An 18,800-nucleotide genomic window follows, 5' to 3' on the forward strand; every position below is an offset into this window, starting at 1 on the left:
GGCCAGGCAGGTCATTTTTTGAAGTCTTCTCCTACCCGTCCAGGAAACGCCCGGACCTTGAGGTCCTGTCATGGACAGACCTTATTTGGCATTGTTTCATCCCCAGTTATCCAGAAGGATAAGCCCCTGGTTCTGGTTACCCTTTCTTGGGCTGAGTCGTCTGTCGAGATTCAGGCTCTAATCGATTCTGGGGCTGCAGGCCTATTAACTGATGCTGCCTTTGTATCAAAGCACTTGATTCCGCTGCAGCTGCGTGACACTCTACTTGCCATTGAGGCTCTTGACGGGAGACCTCTACAGCCTGCCCATGTGACTCATGAGACGGTTCCATTGTCCATGGCCGTAGGGGCTCTTCATGATGAGATAATCCAATTCCAAGTTATTTCCTCACCCAGGTTTCCCCTGGTTATTGGTTATCCTTGGTTACAGAGGCACAACCCCTCTTTTGGATTGGCTCCATGCTGAGGTTCTCTCCTGGTCACCACAATGCAGTAAGACATGCTTCCAGAAGGTAGACAGGGTCCTGTACACCTCTTCCCTCTCCTCCCTGCTGGAGGAGTGCCGTGATTTTAGCGACATCTTTTACAAAGTTCAAGCTGGTAGTTTGCCTCCACACTGGTTGTATAATTGTGCTATTGACCTTCAATCTGGTGCCATACCTCCTCGTGGCCGGGTTTACCCTTTGTCGGTCTTGGAGGATAGGGCCATGGAGGAGTATGTTGCAGACACAGTCTTGAGGTTTCATACACAAATCCTCGTCTCCTGCTGGTGCTGGTTTCACAATTAAGAATGCCTATCTGAGTCCGTTGATTGCGGAGTTATTTGAACGCCTCAAGGAAGCAACGGTTTTCACAAAGCTTGATTTGAGAGGGGCATACAATCTTGTGAGGATTAAGGAGGGCAATGATTGGAAAACTGCATTTAATACCAGAACAGGCCATTATGAGTACCTTGTAATGCCATTTGGCCTTTGCAACGCTCCTGCAGTTTTCCAGGAATTTATTAACAATGTCCTCTGAGATTTGTTGCAGTTATGTGTGGTGGTTTATCTTGACGATATCCTCATTTTTCCAAGTCCCTGGAGAGCCACCACACAGATGTCGGTCGTGTGCTTTAGAAACAAAGAGAGAACAATCTCTATTGTAAATTGGAGAAGTGTGAGTTCCATTGTGAACAGTTTAAATTCCTGGTGTAGTGGGTCAGCCTGGGGTAGGGTTAAGAAGGGGTTAATCGAAGAAGGCAGGTACTTCCCCTTCACACCTGCTTATGATCAGGTGGGCTGAAAGTATCAGTGTGGAGCTGTTGAGTAGGAGAGAGAGACACAGCAGCACGCTGTGTGGAAATGTCCATTGCTGGATGGTGTACCTGTTGGGTGAGCTTAACCACAAAAAGACTGTAGCTCTGTTTGGAGCCATGAACAGTTATCTGTAAGCCTGTGGGGCTGCTGAACTGTGAGCTGTACCTGTGTGCACATCCGTGTGATAAGACAAGTCTGTCTGGTCTTATGTTTTTTTTTTGCTATTTTGCTGAATAAAGCCACTTTTATTTTACTGGACTGCCTCTGAGCCAGCTCTTCACCCCTCTGATCCCCTACAATTGGTGGAGAATGCGGGCAGTTTGAGGGGTCCAGTCTAATCCCATGTCCTGGGTTAAAGCTGCACAGACTGTGAAATCTTCTAAACAAGCCATGGAGGATGTGGTTAAGCAGCTGGTACTGGCTAATACACAAGCGCAGGCCCGCCATCAGGAGGCCCAGGCTCGGCAGGAGCAGATGCTGATGCAAACAGTCGCTGTACAACAGGAAACAAATCGCTTACTGAGTGAACAGATAGCGGGATTGCAAAAGGTGGTGACCCAGCAGGCTGAAATGAGGAAAGGTGACCCGCTGTAAAGAGTGACCCCCGGAAGGCAGTGCAGCGGACACTGCAAAAGATGACGGCCTTAGACAACGTGGAAGCATACCGAGCTACGTTTGAGCGGGTTGCAGCAAGGGAGGGTCTGCCTGATAAAGACTGGGCAGACGTACTGGCTCCTTTCCTGACCGCAGACCGCCAACAAGTGTACTGTGACTTGGCTCCTGAATCAGCATGCGATTATAAGCTCCTGAAAGCAGAAATCCTAGCAAGGCTGGGAGTGACTGTCACTTTAAGGGCGAACGGAGTCCATGACTGGCACTTTGACACAGCTAAGCCTGCCCGTGCGCAGCTCTACCACCTGATGCACTTGTTCCAAGATTGGCTGAACCCTGAGGAAAAGACACACACTCAGATTGTGGAAAGAGTCGCACTCAATCGTTTCCTGCATGGACTACCCAGGGAGCTCCACCGATGGGTGGCTCAGTCCGAGCCTCAGTCCCTGGATGAGATGGCTACAGCTGTTGAGTGCTACAGTTGTGCAGAAAAGTTCCAGGAGAGTCCCTCTGTCACAAGAGAGCTGGCACATTTCAAAGAAGTGCGTTCCAGCACCAGTGTGCCTCCCGGTGATCGCATAGTGGCTGCTCGGAGGGATAATACAATTACCAGGAGCACCCCAGGCCCTAAGCTTCCAGGGAACCGACAGGGGGAACCCCGTGAGGTTCGCTGTTGTTGGTCCTGCCATCAACTGGGTCACCTGGTGGCCCAGTGCCCAAGTCGGGAAGAACCAATGGCGTGCGACATGGGTCGCCGTCGCTCCATGTATATCCATGCATTATGTGCTGCAACCAACCTAAATCCGCATGAGTGTGTGGTGCAGGTCAATGGACAGGAGGTGGTAGCACTCCTTGACTCTGGGAGTGTCGTTACCCTACTCCGATCAGACGGGTTGCCAAGAAAGCTGGTACCAAGGGAACAGGTTGGGGTCATCTGTGTGCATGGTGATGTTAAAAACTATCCGGTGGCCTGTGTTACCCTGTGCACATCAGCAGGAACGGCTACACTAAAAGTGGGGGTGGTTCCGGGATTACCTCATGATTTACTAATTGGGCGAGACTGCCCCATGTTTTGGGACTTGTATGAGCAAAAGCTCAAAGGTTCGGGGGTTTCCCCCAAAAAACAAGAACCCACAGAGGTGGTGAATAATACTGTGTTACAGTAGGTTGCTACTAAGGATCAGTACCAGGTTGCTGAACCTGCAGAAAGCGAGCCCAGTCCCCGGGATTGGAAGCGGAAAGTACCTCCTCTGAGCCAGACATGTCAGATCTCGGGGGCTCCCGGGAAGATTTCCCTAATGCTCAGATGAGGGACCCCACTTTGATCCCTACCAGGGAACAGGCCACGGTCTTAAACGGTGAACCACAGCACCCTGGGGCAGACGTGAAGTTCCCTCATTTTGCTGTGAATCATGACTCGTTGTACCGAGTAACTAAGGTCAATCAAGAAGTGTTGGAACAACTGGTGGTACCTAAACATTTTAGGTATAGAGTGTTGCATTTGGCTCATAGTCATGTACTTGGGGGTCCCCTTGGATCGGCTAAAACTCAGGAACGGGTTTTACACCGTTTTTTTGGCCTGGTGTATATCGAGAAATTAAGGACTACTGTGAGTCCTGCTCTACCTGTCAAAGAACCGCTCCAATACCCCATTTTCGCAGTCCGCTGGTACCGCTTCCAATTATCGAGGTTCCCTTTGATTGCATAGCCATGGATTTGGTGGGCCCCTTGCCTAAGTTAGCTAGGGGACACCAATACATTTTAGTTGTCCTTGACTATGCCACCAGGTATCCGGAAGCGGTCCCTTTAGGAAATTGCTCATCCAAGGTCATCGCACAGGAGTTGTTTCAGATGTTCATGAGAACAGGGCTTCCATCCGAGATCTTGACAGACCAAGGTACCCCGTTCATGTCAAAAGTGATGAAGGAACTCTGTAACCTGTTTCAGATTAAACACTTGCGGACTTCAGTGTATCGCCCACAAACTGATGGGTTAGTGGAGCGGTTCAACAAAACCTTAAAGGGAATGCTAAAGAAAGCAGTTGAGGAGGATGGTTGGGATTGGGATTGCTTGTTGCCTCCCTTGTTGTTTGCCATAAGAGAGGTACCCCAGGCCTCCATGGGATTCTCCCTCTTTGAGCTGGTTTATGGGAGACACCCCCGTGGACTACTGGATATAATGAAAGAGACGTGGGAACAAGAAGCTTCCCCGTATCGGAGTGTGGTAGAACACGTGTTGCAAATGCAGGACTGAAAAACTAAAATTAGGCCCATAGTACGGGAACATTTGCAGGTTGCGCAAAATGCCCAGAGTCGTGTATACAACCGATCTGCCAAGATTAGAGAGTTTAAACCTGGGGATCGGTGCTGGTCTTAGTGCCTACCGTCGAGAGTAAGTTTCTCGCCAAGTGGCAAGGATCCTTTGAGATAGTTGAGAGGGTGGGCAAGGTCAACTATAAAGGCCATCAGCCCACCAAACGTAAACCCTACCAGATTTACCAGGTCAACTTATCAAACCATGGAAAGATAGACAGGTTTTGACAGTCAGTCTGAAAGCCCCGGAAGACCCTGATGACCAGATTAGGAAGGTAGGGATTGCGGAAGCTCTCTCCCCTTCTCAAAAACAGGAGTCCTGGGAGTTTTGCAGAGGAATCAAGACATTTTTTCAAACCTACAGGGCCTAACCTCGGTAATTGAACATAATGTCATTACAGACCCTGGCGTTCGAGTAAACCTCAAACCCTGCCGCATACCCGAAGCTCGCCGGAATATTGTCTCGGCTGAGCTTAAGAGTATGTTGGACCTTGGGGTCATTGAGGAGTCCTCAAGTAGCTGGTCCAGCCCTATAATCCTTGTACCCAAGCCAAATGGAACCTGGCGGTTCTGCAAGGACTTTCGCAAGTTAAATGAAGTCTCCAAGCCAGATGCGTATCCCATGCCCGGGGTCGATGAGTTAATTCGAGAGACTAGGACCGGCCCGGTACATCACCACTCTTGACTTGACCAAGGGATACTGGCAGATCCTGCTTTCCCCAGAGGCTAAAGAAAAAATTGCATTTGCTATACCCAAGGGCTTATGGCAGTATGCCCGAATGCCATTTGGGTTAAATAGGGCCCCAGCCACTTTCCAGAGGGCCATGGACTTCATCTTGAGAACTCATAAGGAATTCTCAGGAGCCTATCTTGATGACATTGTCATCTTTAGTCAGGAGGACTGGGAGAGTCACTTACCGAAGGTCCAGTTAGTCTTGGATGCCCTCCGAAGGGCGGGATTCACAGTGAACCCGGAAAAGAGCAAGGTTGGGTTGGAGGAGGCACACTACCTGGGGGTATGTTGTAGGCAGGGGTGTGATTAGGCAGAATATAAAAAAATAACAAAATTGTACCATTTTATTGTGTATTTTTTTATTTAAAAAAAAGTTGTAAAGTATTAGAAAAGCACATGTGAATGTGCTTTGAGTAAAATGTTTTCTACTCAACAATGTGTGCCTTCTTCTTTCAATGCTCAATAGCAAATTTGTAGTAAGTTGGTGGTTTACAGTGACAATTAGGGATGAGCTTCGAGTTGGACTCATGTTCGACTCGAACATTGCCTGTTCCCTCGTTCGCCGAACAGCGAACAATTTGGGGTGTTTGCGGCAAATTCAAAAAGCTGCCATTTTTCCGGGAGCAGTGATTTTAATAATGCTTAAAGTGAAACAATAAAAGTGTAATATTCCTTGGGGGGTGTCTATAGTATGCCTGTGAAGGGGCGCATGTTTCCCGTGCTTAGAACTGTCCCTGCACAAAGTGTCATTTCTGCAGGAAAAAAAGTCATTTAAAAGCACTCGCGGCTATAATGAATTGTCGGCTCCCCGTAATACAGAGAATAGTCATTGAAAGTCATTGATAAAAAAATAAATAAAAAAAAGCATGAGGTTCCCCCAAATTCAATTACCAGGCCCTTCAGGTCTGGTATGGATATTAAGGGGAACCCCACGTCAAATTTGAAAAAAAAAAGGACGTGGGGTTCCCCCCAAATATCCATACCAGACCCTTCAGGTCTGGAAACCTTTACAGGCATACTATAGACACCCCCCAGGTACGAAATTTAAAGGAATATTACACTTTTATTGTTTCACTTTAAGCATTATTAAAATCACTGCTCCCAAAAAATTTACAGTTTTTAAAAGTTTTTTTTTGCATTGATACATGTTCCCCTGGGGCAGGACCCGGGTCCCCAAATACTTTTTAGGACAGTAACTTGCATATTAGCCTTTTAAATTAGCACTTTTGATTTTGAACGTTCGAGCCCCATAGACTTTAATAGGGTTCTAAAGTACACACAAATTTTAGGTCTGTTCGCAGGTTCTGGTGCGAACCGAACCGGGGGGGTGTTCGGCTCATCCCTAGTGACAATGGGGGTTATTTACTAAAGGAAAATCCACTTTGCACTACAAGTGCACTTTCAGTGCAGTTTCATGTGCACTTTTAAAGGGGTTATAAAGCTTTGTTTTTTATTTTTTAAATAGGTTCCTTTAACCACTTTCAGACTGGACTATTTTGCTGGTAAATGACCAGAGGTCTTTTTACACTTTGGCACTGCGCTGCTTTAACTGGTAATTGCGCGGTCATGCAATGTTGTACCCAAACAAAATTTGCGTCCTTTTCTTCCCACAAATAGAGCTTTCTTTTGATGGTATTAGATTGCCTCTGCGATTTTTATTTTTTGCGATATAAACGTAAAAAGACCGCAAATTTTGAAAAAAAATGATATTTTCTACTTTTTGTTATTAGAAAAATCCAATAAACTCAATTTTAGTCATACATTTAGGCCAAAATGTATTCAGCCACATGTCTTTGGTAAAAAAAAAAGTCAATAACTGTATATTTATTGGTTTGCGCAAAAGTTGTCACATCTACAAACTAAGGTACGTTTTCTGGAATTCACGCAGCTTTTAGTTTACGACTGCCTATCTCATTTCTTGAGGTGCTAAAATGGCAGGGCAGTACAAAACCCCCCCAAATGACCCCATTTTGGAAAGTAGACCCCATAAGGAAATTGATAAGTGGCATGTTGAGCCCATCGAATATTTTATTTTTTTGCCTCAAGCGATTGAATAATGACAAAAAAAAATTATTTTTTTTTTTTTTACACAAAGTTGTCACTAAATGATATATTGCTCACACATGCTATGGGCATATGTGAAATGACACCCCAAAATAAATTCTGCTGCTTCTCCTGAGTACGGGGATACCACATATGTGGGACTTTTTGGGAGCCTAGCCGCGTACGGGGCCCCGAAAACCAAGCACCGCCTTCAGGATTTCTAAGGGCGTACATTTTTGATTTCACTTCTCACTACCTATTACAGTTTTGAAGGCCATAAAATGCCAAGATGGCACAAAACCCCCACAAATTACCCCATTTTAGAAAGTAGACACCCCAAGCTATTTGCTGAGAGGCATTTTGAGTCCATGGAATATTTTATATTTTGCCACAAGTTGCGGGAAAATTACAAACTTTAATTTTTTTTTTTTTTTTTCACAAAGTTGTCACTAAATGATATATTGCTCACACATGCTATGGGCATATGTGAAATGACACCCCAAAATAAATTCTGCTGCTTCTCCTGAGTACGGGGATACCACATATGTGGGACTTTTTGGGAGCCTAGCCGCGTACGGGGCCCCGAAAACCAAGAACCGCCTTCAGGTTTTCTAAGGGCGTAAATATTTGACTTCACTCCTCACTACCTATTACAGTTTTGAAGGCCATAAAATGCCAAGATGGCACAAAACCCCCACAAATGACCCCATTTTAGAAAGTAGACACCCCAAGCTATTTGCTGAGAGGCATGTTGAGTCCATGGAATATTTTATATTTTGCCACAAGTTGCGGGAAAATTACAAACTTTTTTTTTTTTCACAAAGTTGTCACTAAATGATATATTGCTCACGCATGCCATGGGCATATGTGAAATGACACCCCAAAATAAATTCTGCTGCTTCTCCTGAGTACGGGGATACCCCATATGTGGGACTTTTTGGGAGCCTAGCCGCGTACGGGGCCCCGAAAACCAAGCACCGCCTTCAGGCTTTCTAAGGGCGTTACACTTTTGAAGGCCATAAAATGCAAAGATGGCACAAACCCCCCCCCAAATGACCCCATTTTGGAAAGTAGACACCCCTACATTTAGGGGTACACTAGTGAGACTAGGTAATAAATGGCGGGTGCCCTGAAACTATAAAAAAATAACTAACCAACCAGCGTCACCTGTAACAGTTATATGGTGATCACTGGTGAAAGGGTTAACTAGGGGGCAATCAGGGGGCTTTATGCGGTAGTATATGGGGGTCCCTGGCGCTATAAAAAGCTGCAGCGAACCTAAATACCTACCTGCCTAACTAGCGTCACCTGTGACACTAATACAGCGATCAGAAAAACGATCGCTTATTAGGCTGGGTTCACACTGGAGTGATGCGGGAACGCCACGAATCCGCGGCGGGTTCCCGCATCGCATGCCTCCCGGCGGCAGTTCACACTGCCCTATGCGAACTGCTGGGAGTGTCAGTGAAATATTAATGACACCCCCAGATCAGTTCGCATATCGCAGTGCGATCTGCAAACTCGGATCGCATGGTGTGAACACCCATGCGATCCGATTCTGCTGCGGGCCAAAAAAAGGGTCCCGTGCGAATTTGCGGCGGGTGCGATGCGAATTCAGCCATACTATCTGTATACTATCTGTATGGCTGAACTCGAATCGCACAGAGATCGGATGTGATTTGCACTGCAGTGCGGTGCGAATCACATTCGTTCTCATAAACCGCTGCAATGTGAACCCAGCCTTAGTGACACTGGCGACGGGGGGTGATCACGGGGTTAAACCTTTATTGGGGGGGTTAGGGGGGTACATTAGAACTAAAGGGGGCTAACCCTAACTGCCCTAACAGTTATTACAGTCACAAATGACACCAATGCAAAAAAAAAAAAAAATGACATTGGTGTCACTGTGACTGGGGGGCAGGGGTAATTGGGGGGGTGATCGGGGGGGTAAAGGGGGGGTGTGAGTGTGCCTGGCATGTTCTACTGTGTAGTGTCGTGTTGGTGCAACTCACCGATCCTCTCTCCTCGGTGTCGGAACGAAAAATACCGACACGGAGGAGAGATTACATCACTTCCTCTCCTGTGTTTACATTACAGGAGAGGAAGTGATGTGACGAAGGATTTCTATTCGTCGGGAGCGATCGCGAGGGGGTGGCCATGAATGAATGGCCGCCCCCTCATCCCGGATCGCTCCCGAACGAATACCGATCGCCGCAGGCACCGGGCGGGGGCCCGATAGGGCCCCCGACCCGCGGGAAGGCAAGGACGTACATGTAAGCCCTTATGCCTGCCCGTGCCATTCTGTCGACGTACATCGTCGTGCGGCAGTCGGGAAGTGGTTAAGCTAGTGCATTGTTGGTTCACTTACCTTTTCCTTCGATTTCCCTTCTAAATGTTTTTATTTTTTTCTTTGTCTGAATTTCTCACTTCCTGTTTCTCCTCAGTAAACTTCACACCATCATCCGAGCGGTGTTTAGTCAGCCAGAACAGCTTACTGAACAGCTTACTGAGGAGGAACAGGAAGTGAGAAGTTCAAAGAAAAAAAAAACATTTAGAAGGGAAATCAAAGGAAAAGGTAAGTGAACCAACAATGCACTAGCTTAAAGGAACCCATTTATAAAATAAAAAAAACAAATCTTTACAGCCCCTTTAATTGTTTCTAGTGCAAAGTGGATTTGCCTTTGGTAAATAACTCCCACAGTGCTTTATAATTTGCCACAATCACTCCATTTTCATGACTCCACAGAATTAATTCATGGTGCTGAAAATGATGAATATTTTTGTCAGTAATGCATTACATACATTAACAACAAAAACAAGGTGTGTGTAGCAGACCCACAACATAATAGTTAGATGAAGAAGAGATTGTCACCTCATGTATCAAATAAATTACATTTGCACTATTGAAGAAAAGGTCCAAAAAGAAAAGCCCATTGGAGAACCTAGGAGACAGCTAAAAGAAACCCAGGCAGTAAATCAAAGGAAATCTTCTTTTAGTTTAAGTTCAAAAATTCTTGATAAAATGTTTCTTAAAATGGCCCCCCTAACCGCAAAGTACATTGTATATCCCTGTATGTTGCGGTCGTTCAGGTGCTTATCTAATTGTTTCTTGAAACTATCAATGCTTTCCGCTGAGACCACTGCCTGTGGAAGGGAATTCCACATCCTTGACTCTCATACAGTAAAGAACCCTCTACGTAGTTTAAGGTTCAATTTATTTTCTTCTTATTTTAATGAATGGCCACAAGTCTTGTTAAACTCCCTTCCGTAAAAAAGTTTTCTCCTTATTGTGGGGTCACCAGTCAGGTATTTGTATATTGATATCATATCCCCTCTCAGGCGTCTCTTCTCCAGAGAGAATAAGTTCAGAGCTCGCAACCTTTCCTCATAACTAATATCCTCCAGACCCTTTATCAGCTTTGTTGCCCTTCTTTGTAGTCGCTCCATTTCCAGTACATCCTTCCTGAGGACTGGTGCCCAGAACTGGACAATATACTCCAGGTGCGGCCGGACCAGAGTCTTGTAGAGCGGGAGAATTATTGTTTTATCTCTGGAGTTGATCCCTTTTTAATGCCAATATTCTGTTTGCTTTGTTAGCAGCAGCTTGGCATTGCTGAGCTTATTATCTACTAGGACCCCCAGATCCTCCTCCATCCTAGATCCCCCCAGAGGTTCTCCCCCCAGTCTATAGATTACATTCAGATTTTTGCCACCCAAATGCATTATTTTATTTCTTTTTCTACATTGAACCTCATTTGCCATGTAGTTCAGATCTTCTTGCAAGGTTTCCACATCCTGTGGAGAAGTTATTGCCCTGCTTAGCTTAGTATCGTCCGCAAATACAGAGATTGGACTGTTTCCCCCATCCCCATCCTCCAGGTCATTTATGTACAAATTAAATAGGATTGGTCCCAGCACAGAACCCTGGGGGACCCCACTACCCACCCTTGACCATTACGAGTACTCCCCATTTATTACCACCCTCTGAACTCGCCCTTGTAGCCAGTTTTCAATCCATGTACTCACCCTATGGTCCATGCCAACGCACCTTATTTTGTACATTAAACGTTTATAGGGAAATGTGTCAAATGCTTTTGCAAAATCCAGATACACCACATCTACATGCCTTCCTTTATCCAGATACACCACGTCTACGGGCCTTCCTTTATCCAGATACACCACGTCTACGGGCCTTCCTTTATCCAGATACACCACGTCTACGGGCCTTCCTTTATCCAGATACACCACGTCTACGGGCCTTCCTTTATCCAGATACACCAAGTCTACGGGCCTTCCTTTATCTAGATACACCACCTCTACGGGCCTTCCTTTATCCAGATACACCACGTCTACGGGCCTTCCTTTATCCAGATACACCACGTCTACGGGCCTTCCTTTATCCAGATACACCAAGTCTACGGGCCTTCCTTTATCTAGATACACCACCCCTATGGGCCTTCCTTTATCCAGATACACCACGTCTACGGGCCTTCCTTTATCTAGATACACCACCTCTACGGGCCTTCCTTTATCCAGATACACCACGTCTACGGGCCTTCCTTTATCCAGATACACCACGTCTACGGGCCTTCCTTTATCTAGATACACCACGTCTACGGGCCTTCCTTTATCCAGATACACCACGTCTACGGGCCTTCCTTTATCCAGATACACCACGTCTACAGGCCTTCCTTTATCTAGATACACCACGTCTACGGGCCTTTCTTTATCTAGATACACGATGTCTACGGACCTTCCTTTATCCAGATACACCACATCTACGGGCCTCCCTTTATCTAAATACACCACGTCTATGGGCCTTCCTTTATCTAGATACACCACGTCTACGGGCCTTCCTTTATCTAGATACACCACGTCTACGGGCCTTCATTTATACAGATACACAAAGTCTACGGGCCTTCATTTATACAGATACACAAAGTCTACGGGCCTTCCTTTATCCAGATACACCACATCTACGTGCCTTCCTTTATCTAGATACGCCCCGTCTATGGGCCTTCCATTATCTAGATACACCACGTCTATGGGCCTTCCATTATCTAGATACACCACGTCTATGGGCCTTCCATTATCTAGATACACCACGTCTATGGGCCTTCCATTATCTAGATACACCACGTCTATGGGCCTTCCTTTATCTAGATACATCACGTCTACGGGCCTTACTTTATCCAGATACACCACATCTACGGGCCTTCCTTTATCTAGATACACCCCATCTATGGGCCTTCTATTATCTAGATACACCACGTCTATGGGCCTTCCTTTATCCAGATACATCACATCTACGGGCCTTCCTTTATCTAGATACACCACGTCTACGGGCCTTCCTTTATCTAGATACACCAAGTCTACGGACCTTCCTTTATCTAGATACACGTCTACGAGCCTTCCTTTATACAGATACACAAAGTCTACGGGCCTTCCTTTATCCAGATACATCACATCTACGGGCCTCCCGTTATCTAGATACACCACATCTACGGGCTTTCCTTTATCTAGATACACCACGTCTACGGACCTTCCTTTATCTAGATACACCACATATACGGGCCTTCCTTTATCCAGATACACCATGTCTACAGGCCTTCCTTTATCCAGATACACTACATCTATGGGCCTTCCGTTATCTAGATACACCACATCTACGGCCTTCCTTTATCTAGATACATCATGTCTACGGGCTTTCCTTTATCTAGATACATCATGTCTACGGCCTTCCTTTATCTAGATACATCACATCTATGGGCCTTCCTTTATCCAGATATACCACATCTACGGACCTTCCTTTATCTAGATATACCACATCTGCGGGCCTTCCATTATCTAGATACATGTCTATGGGCCTTCCTTTATCCAGATACACTACATCTACGGGCCTTCCTTTATCTAGATACACCACGTCTACGGGCCTTCCTTCATCCAGATACACCACATCTATGGGCCTTCCTTTATCTAGATACACCACGTCTACGGGCCTTCCTTCATCCAGATACACCACATCTACGGGCCTTCCTTTATCCAGATACACCACATCTATGGGCCTTCCTTTATCTAGATACACCACATCTATGGGCCTTCCTTTATCCAGATATACCACATCTACGGACCTTCCTTTATCTAGATATACCACATCTGCGGGCCTTCCATTATCTAGATACATGTCTATGGGCCTTCCTTTATCCAGATACACTACATCTACGGGCCTTCCTTTATCTAGATACACCCCGTCTATGGGCCTTCCATTATTTAGATACACCACGTCTATGGGCCTTCCTTTATCCAGATACATCACATCTACGGGCCTTCCGTTATCTAGATACACCATGTCTACGGGCCTCCCTTTATCTAAATACACCATGTCTACGGGCCTTCCTTTATCTAGATACACCACGTCTACGGGCCTTCTGTTATCTAGATACACCACTTCTACGGACCTTCCGTTATCTAGATACACCACATCTACGGGCCTTCCTTTATCTGGATACACCACGTCTGGCCTTTTTTAAATATCGGTGCTACATTGGCTTTTCTCCAATCCGCTGGTACCATTCCAGTTAATAGACTGTCAGTAAAAATTAGGAACAATGGTCTGGCAATTACTTGACTGAGTTCCCTAAGTACCCTCGGGTGCAAGTCATCTGGTCCCGGAGATTTATTAATGTTAACTTTTTCAAGTCCAATTTTAATTCAGTCCTCTGTTAGCCTGTGATGTGTCATGAGGAAATAGACAGGTAGGTGATCACAGGAAGTACCCAACATTTAAATTTTTACCAGTAATCTGGATTTACCAAGAGGTCTAAAGTTGATTTCTTACCTCCAATCAGCCACTGGATGAATTTATGGTACATGTCTGTAAAACAATACATTCTGTTATATTATCTTGAATTAAAGAACATTAAATACAATTTAAAAATACAACAATAGACAGTATTTATATAGTATTTATATTTTTTTGAAGGGGGTGGTTTTTCTGTTTTCTTTTCTTTTCCCATTCCCTGTCACCATATATGCAATGGATTCTATCCATGGCCCCCTATTCATGCATCAGGCCCATTTCAGGGCACCAGATGTATGAATTACAGTGAAGGTGGTTTTCTTGTTAAGCACCTGATTAGTAAATAATAATAGGTTTCAAAATAGGGTGGGCTCGGGGCGCAGAGGATGCGCTCTGATCCCACCCAGGTGTGACAACAGCGAATGAATATTCTATGTTGAAACACTGATCCTCATTCCGGCCAATCGGGGGGGAAGGTATGAAACCAGTTTCCTGATTGGCCAAACAGTCAGGCGATCCTATTGGACGCCTAGCGCTGGGAGGAGGAGAGAGGAGACACTGTGCCATGTGGGGGTCCGCTGGGGGTGTTAGTGCCGCGTCCCGGGGGGGGGGGAGTAGGGGCAGTTGTGCTAGTGCTGCTCCACCAGCGGCTTGGGGGGGGGGGGGTTGTTTGCCACCCCTCTCCAAAAGAAAAACAGCCGCCATTGCTTGAATAGCGGGTCACTGAAGGACAACATTGGAACTGCTGGGCAGGTATGTGTTTTGAACAGAGGTATGGGAGGGTTGGGTGGGGGGCAGGGGGCGGGAGGCTCTTGAACATACAAAGAACACCATATGGACATTTTGAATGAATCTGTACGTGGACTACTGTATACTAGGCAAATTGGACCCCTTAAAGTGGGACTAAAGTCTTTCATTGAACAAATTGTGAGCAAGCAGAGGCTGTTTATTGCAGAAGAGACTTCTTTCAAATGTACGCTGAGCATGTGCAGCTCAGTATAAATTTCCGGCATGGTGCCTGTGTGCTGGGATGACTGAAATCCCGCACACGGATTGGAAGTTATATCATCTTGTGTTTGAGAGATGGTGCCGTTCAGGGCCGGGACAATGGGTGATCAGGAGGGGAGGCTGCCCCTGGCACAATGGTTTATTTATTGCAGGGGTAGGGGGCACCCTGACCCTAACCCTAAGGGAAAGGGGGGCGCAGTTTGGCATCTTTGCCCTGGGTGCTGGATGACCTTGTCCCACCACTGGTGCCATTTATTTTGGTGCACCTCCCAAAGGCCTATACACTGCAGTGCAGCACGGTGCCCCGGGCTTTGCCCTGCCATAAAATGAAGCCTGCCCCATTTCTGCATGCGTTGCTGTGAGTTTCAGCCCATTTATTTTGAATTGGTTGTTTAACGCAAAGTAAGGGGCATCAACACATGACAACACATAGGACCTCATCTACATAACTAGATTAGGACCTCAGAAAACGTTGAACCCATTAGAGTGACAACCAAGAAATGAGTTCTTCTAGAATGTAATGTGAATGTAAATTAAGTCATTGGGCAGGTGTGAAGAAATGATGTAAATGAAGAATGTTTTCAGAAATCGATGTATTAATAGTTTATTTTCATCAATTAACAAAATGGAAAGCAAATCATGAGAAATCCAAATCCAATCAATGTTGGCCTTCTTCTAGGTAGACTTGCACACAGTTGTTGAAGGCACTCGGCAGGTTGGGTGTTCTACGTTCATCTCGGAGAACTAAGCACAGATCTTCTGTGGGTGTCGGCCGCCTCAGATCCTTCTGTCTCTTCATGTCATCCCAGACAGACTTCATTAAGGTAAGATCAGGGCTCTGTGGGGGGCCAAAGCATCACTTCCCGGGACTTCTTGTTCTTTTTAGTTCCCAATGACATTGGCTGCATGTTTGGGGTTGATGTTCTGCAGCAGAATAAATTTGGGGCCAACCACACACCTCCCTGATGATATGGCATGATCTGCCTGTATTCTTCAGCATTAGAACAAGGAGTCCTGGAAGTGATGGTTTGGCCCCCCCGCAGAGAACTGATCTCACCATCATGGAGTCTGTCTGGGATGACATGAAGAGACAGAAGGATTGGAGGCAGCCGACATCCACAGAAGATCTGTGCTCAGTTCTTCAAGATGATTGGAATAACCTACCTTCCTTCAAAAACTGTGTGCAAGTCTACCTAGAAGAATGGATGCTGTTTTGAAGGCAGGGGGTGGTCACATCAAATAAAGCTGGCATAGGGGTTTCAGTTTTATTATTATTATTATTATTATTAATTGTTGCATCAGTTAGTTAGAGAGGGGTTGGAGGCGAGGTTCGTCGAGGGAGATTTGACCAGTATATGTTGAACATCTACAGGGCTGGACTGGGACAGAAATTTGGCCCTGGACTTCATCCAGACCGGCCCACTTACATCAGAGTGTCCCATTACCAGCCCCCTTACAACAGAGTGTCCCATCACCATCCCCTTACATCAGAGTGTCCCATTACCAGCCCCCTTACATCAGTGTGTCCCATCACCAGCCCCCTTACATCAGAGTGTCCCATCACCAGCCCCCCTACATCAGAGTGTCCCATCACCAGCCCCCTTACATCAGAGTGTCCCATTACCAGCCCCCTTACATCAGAGTGTCCCATCACCAGCCCCCTTACATCAGAGTGTCCCATCACCAGCCCCCCTACATCAGAGTGTCCCATCACCAGCCCCCTTACATCAGAGTGTCCCATCACCATCCCCTTACATCAGAGTGTCCCATTACCAGCCCCCTTACATCAGAGTGTCCCATCACCAGCCCCCTTACATCAGAGTGTCCCATCACCAGCCCCCTTACATCAGAGTGTCCCATCACCAGCCCACTTACATCAGAGTGTCCCATCACCAGCCCCCTTACATCAGAGTGTCCCATCACCAGCCCCCTTACATCAGAGTGTCCCATCACCAGCCCCCCTACATCAGAGTGTCCCATCACCAGCCCCCTTACATCAGAGTGTCCCATCACCAGCCCCCTTACATCAGAGTGTCCCATCAGCACCCCCTTACATCAGAGTGGCCCATCACCACCCCCCTTACATCAGAGTGGCCCACTGAGCCATCAGCCCCCTGGGAAACTCCCGGTAGTCCCGATGGCCAGTACATGCCTGAACACCTACCATGAAAGAACAACCAAAACCAATCAGCACCGGGTGCACTGCCCCACAATCCTGCAGAGAAAAAAAAAAGAAAAAAGACGCATTAGTGCTGAATATAATGAGGATCACAGTTATGAATTGTAGATGAGTGTATGGTATTTATTAGTCACATAGCCCATATACACATTCATATTCTTCATCTATGGGTTTTCTCTCCAACTGTCAAGAACGTATGTATCACATGATGGTGAAGATATGAAAAGAATGGCTGATGCTGGTGATAACGGAACGATGGCAGAATGGGCCAGAGCAAAACGGCCCAATACTTACCAATGAACGAAACCAGAGTCTCCATTGCTCCATTACCTGTGTTGGTCTTCTCCCCCTCAGCTCCCGTGCCACACTCTGGCTGCTGCTGTCCATTTGGGGGTTCAGCGATGGAAACCCTGGTTTCGTTCATTGGTAAGTATTGGGCTGTTTTGCTGTGGCCCATTCCGCCATTGTTGGTACATTTACCACTGTGACACATCTTTTTGTCTATTTAGATACACTTCATCCGCATCCACCCCTGATGAGCGAGCAATGATCTCGTGAAACGCTCGTCAGGTTATCTGATGCGTGCATTGGTATATACTGCACCTCCGGCGCCACAATTGGCACCTTTCAGGGGGGAGGGGGGTGCAGGTACCTGTACAGTACAGGTATCTGCACCCACTTCCTGGATAGCTCTCTGCGGAAAGGGGCGTAGATTACGCCCCTTTCCGAAAGTCCCCCGCTGCCTGCTGGGAAACACACAGATCCCAGAGGCAGCGGGATCCATCCTTATTGCACAGCGCGACTCGCGCATGTGCAGTAGGGAACCAGGAAATTAAGCCGAAAGGCTCCACTTCCTGATTCCCATACCCAAGATGGCGGCGGCAGCACCCGAGAGACGATCGAGAGATCGGCTTCGGGTGCCGACATCGCGGGCGCGCTGGGCGGGTAAGTGTCACTATTTTAAAAGTCAGCAGCTGCAGTATTTGTAGCTGATGGCTTTAAAAAAAAAAAAAACGCGCACTCCCGGCGGACTCCCGCTTTAAATATCGTTTTTACAGGTGCAGTGATTTTAATAATGCTTAAAGTAAAACAATAAAATTGGTAAATTCATTTAAATATAGTGCCTGGGTGGCCCTCTTAGTCTGCCTGTAAAGTGGTCCATCTGTACCATGTATAGAACCTGCTGCAGCAAAACTGACATATATAAAGAAAAAAAAATGCCAATTAAATAGATTTTGCCTGCTGCAGCCAATTGCCAGTAATATAAAAATATAAACAAAAAAAAAAAAAACAGGGTGGGGATCCCCCAATGCACACCAATCCCATGAGGTATTGCAAGGCAAAGCAGTTACAAGCATGACTTCCAAAGGTCTCCCAAAGACCGAGGCATGATGGAACTTGTAGTAGGGCCACAGGTTGAGCACCCTTGATGTAGATGATATCTTATCATATTATTGTGTGGAATATATCTGGACACTTTAACTTAAAAGTGGATCCTTCAAAATATCTATACAAAAAAAAAAAGGAGAGTCGCCCTGGGACTTTAAATGAGGTGGTCACAGTTAGCCACTGAGTAACACGAGTAATAGTAGTATAAATGTTTATTAAAATAATTGTACATGCATGGATAATATAGCATACTGGCTCAGCCAATGGATTGGCACATAGTAAAAAGAATAAATCAAGTTGTTACAAACATTATACAATGCAGTATATAGAAATGCACGCATCAGAAAACCCGAAGCGCGTTTCACGAGATCATTGCTCGCTCATCAGGGGTGGATGTGGATGAAGTGCATCTAAATAGACAAAAAGAT

At 46.2% G+C, this 18,800-nt stretch overlaps 1 protein-coding gene across 5 annotated transcripts in view; it reads right to left on the bottom strand.

Annotated features, from left to right (window-relative positions):
- The window catches only part of LOC143957707 (cytosolic phospholipase A2 gamma-like), a 174,562-nt gene that overhangs the window by 62,077 nt on the left and 93,685 nt on the right, over positions 1-18,800 (bottom strand). For all 5 annotated transcript variants that reach the window (XM_077467401.1, XM_077467403.1, XM_077467404.1 and 2 more), the window contains 2 exons: positions 16,969-17,019; positions 13,836-13,871 (listed from right to left, as the gene is read on the bottom strand). In XM_077467401.1, the coding sequence (XP_077323527.1) occupies positions 13,836-13,871; positions 16,969-17,019 (87 nt within the window). The remainder of the gene's footprint in view (positions 1-13,835; positions 13,872-16,968; positions 17,020-18,800) is intronic.

This window comes from Lithobates pipiens, unplaced genomic scaffold (genome assembly GCF_037356315.1).
Source record: "Lithobates pipiens isolate NorthernLeopardFrog02 unplaced genomic scaffold, aLitPip1_a1.2 Scaffold_55, whole genome shotgun sequence".
Taxonomy (NCBI): Eukaryota; Metazoa; Chordata; class Amphibia; order Anura; family Ranidae; genus Lithobates; species Lithobates pipiens.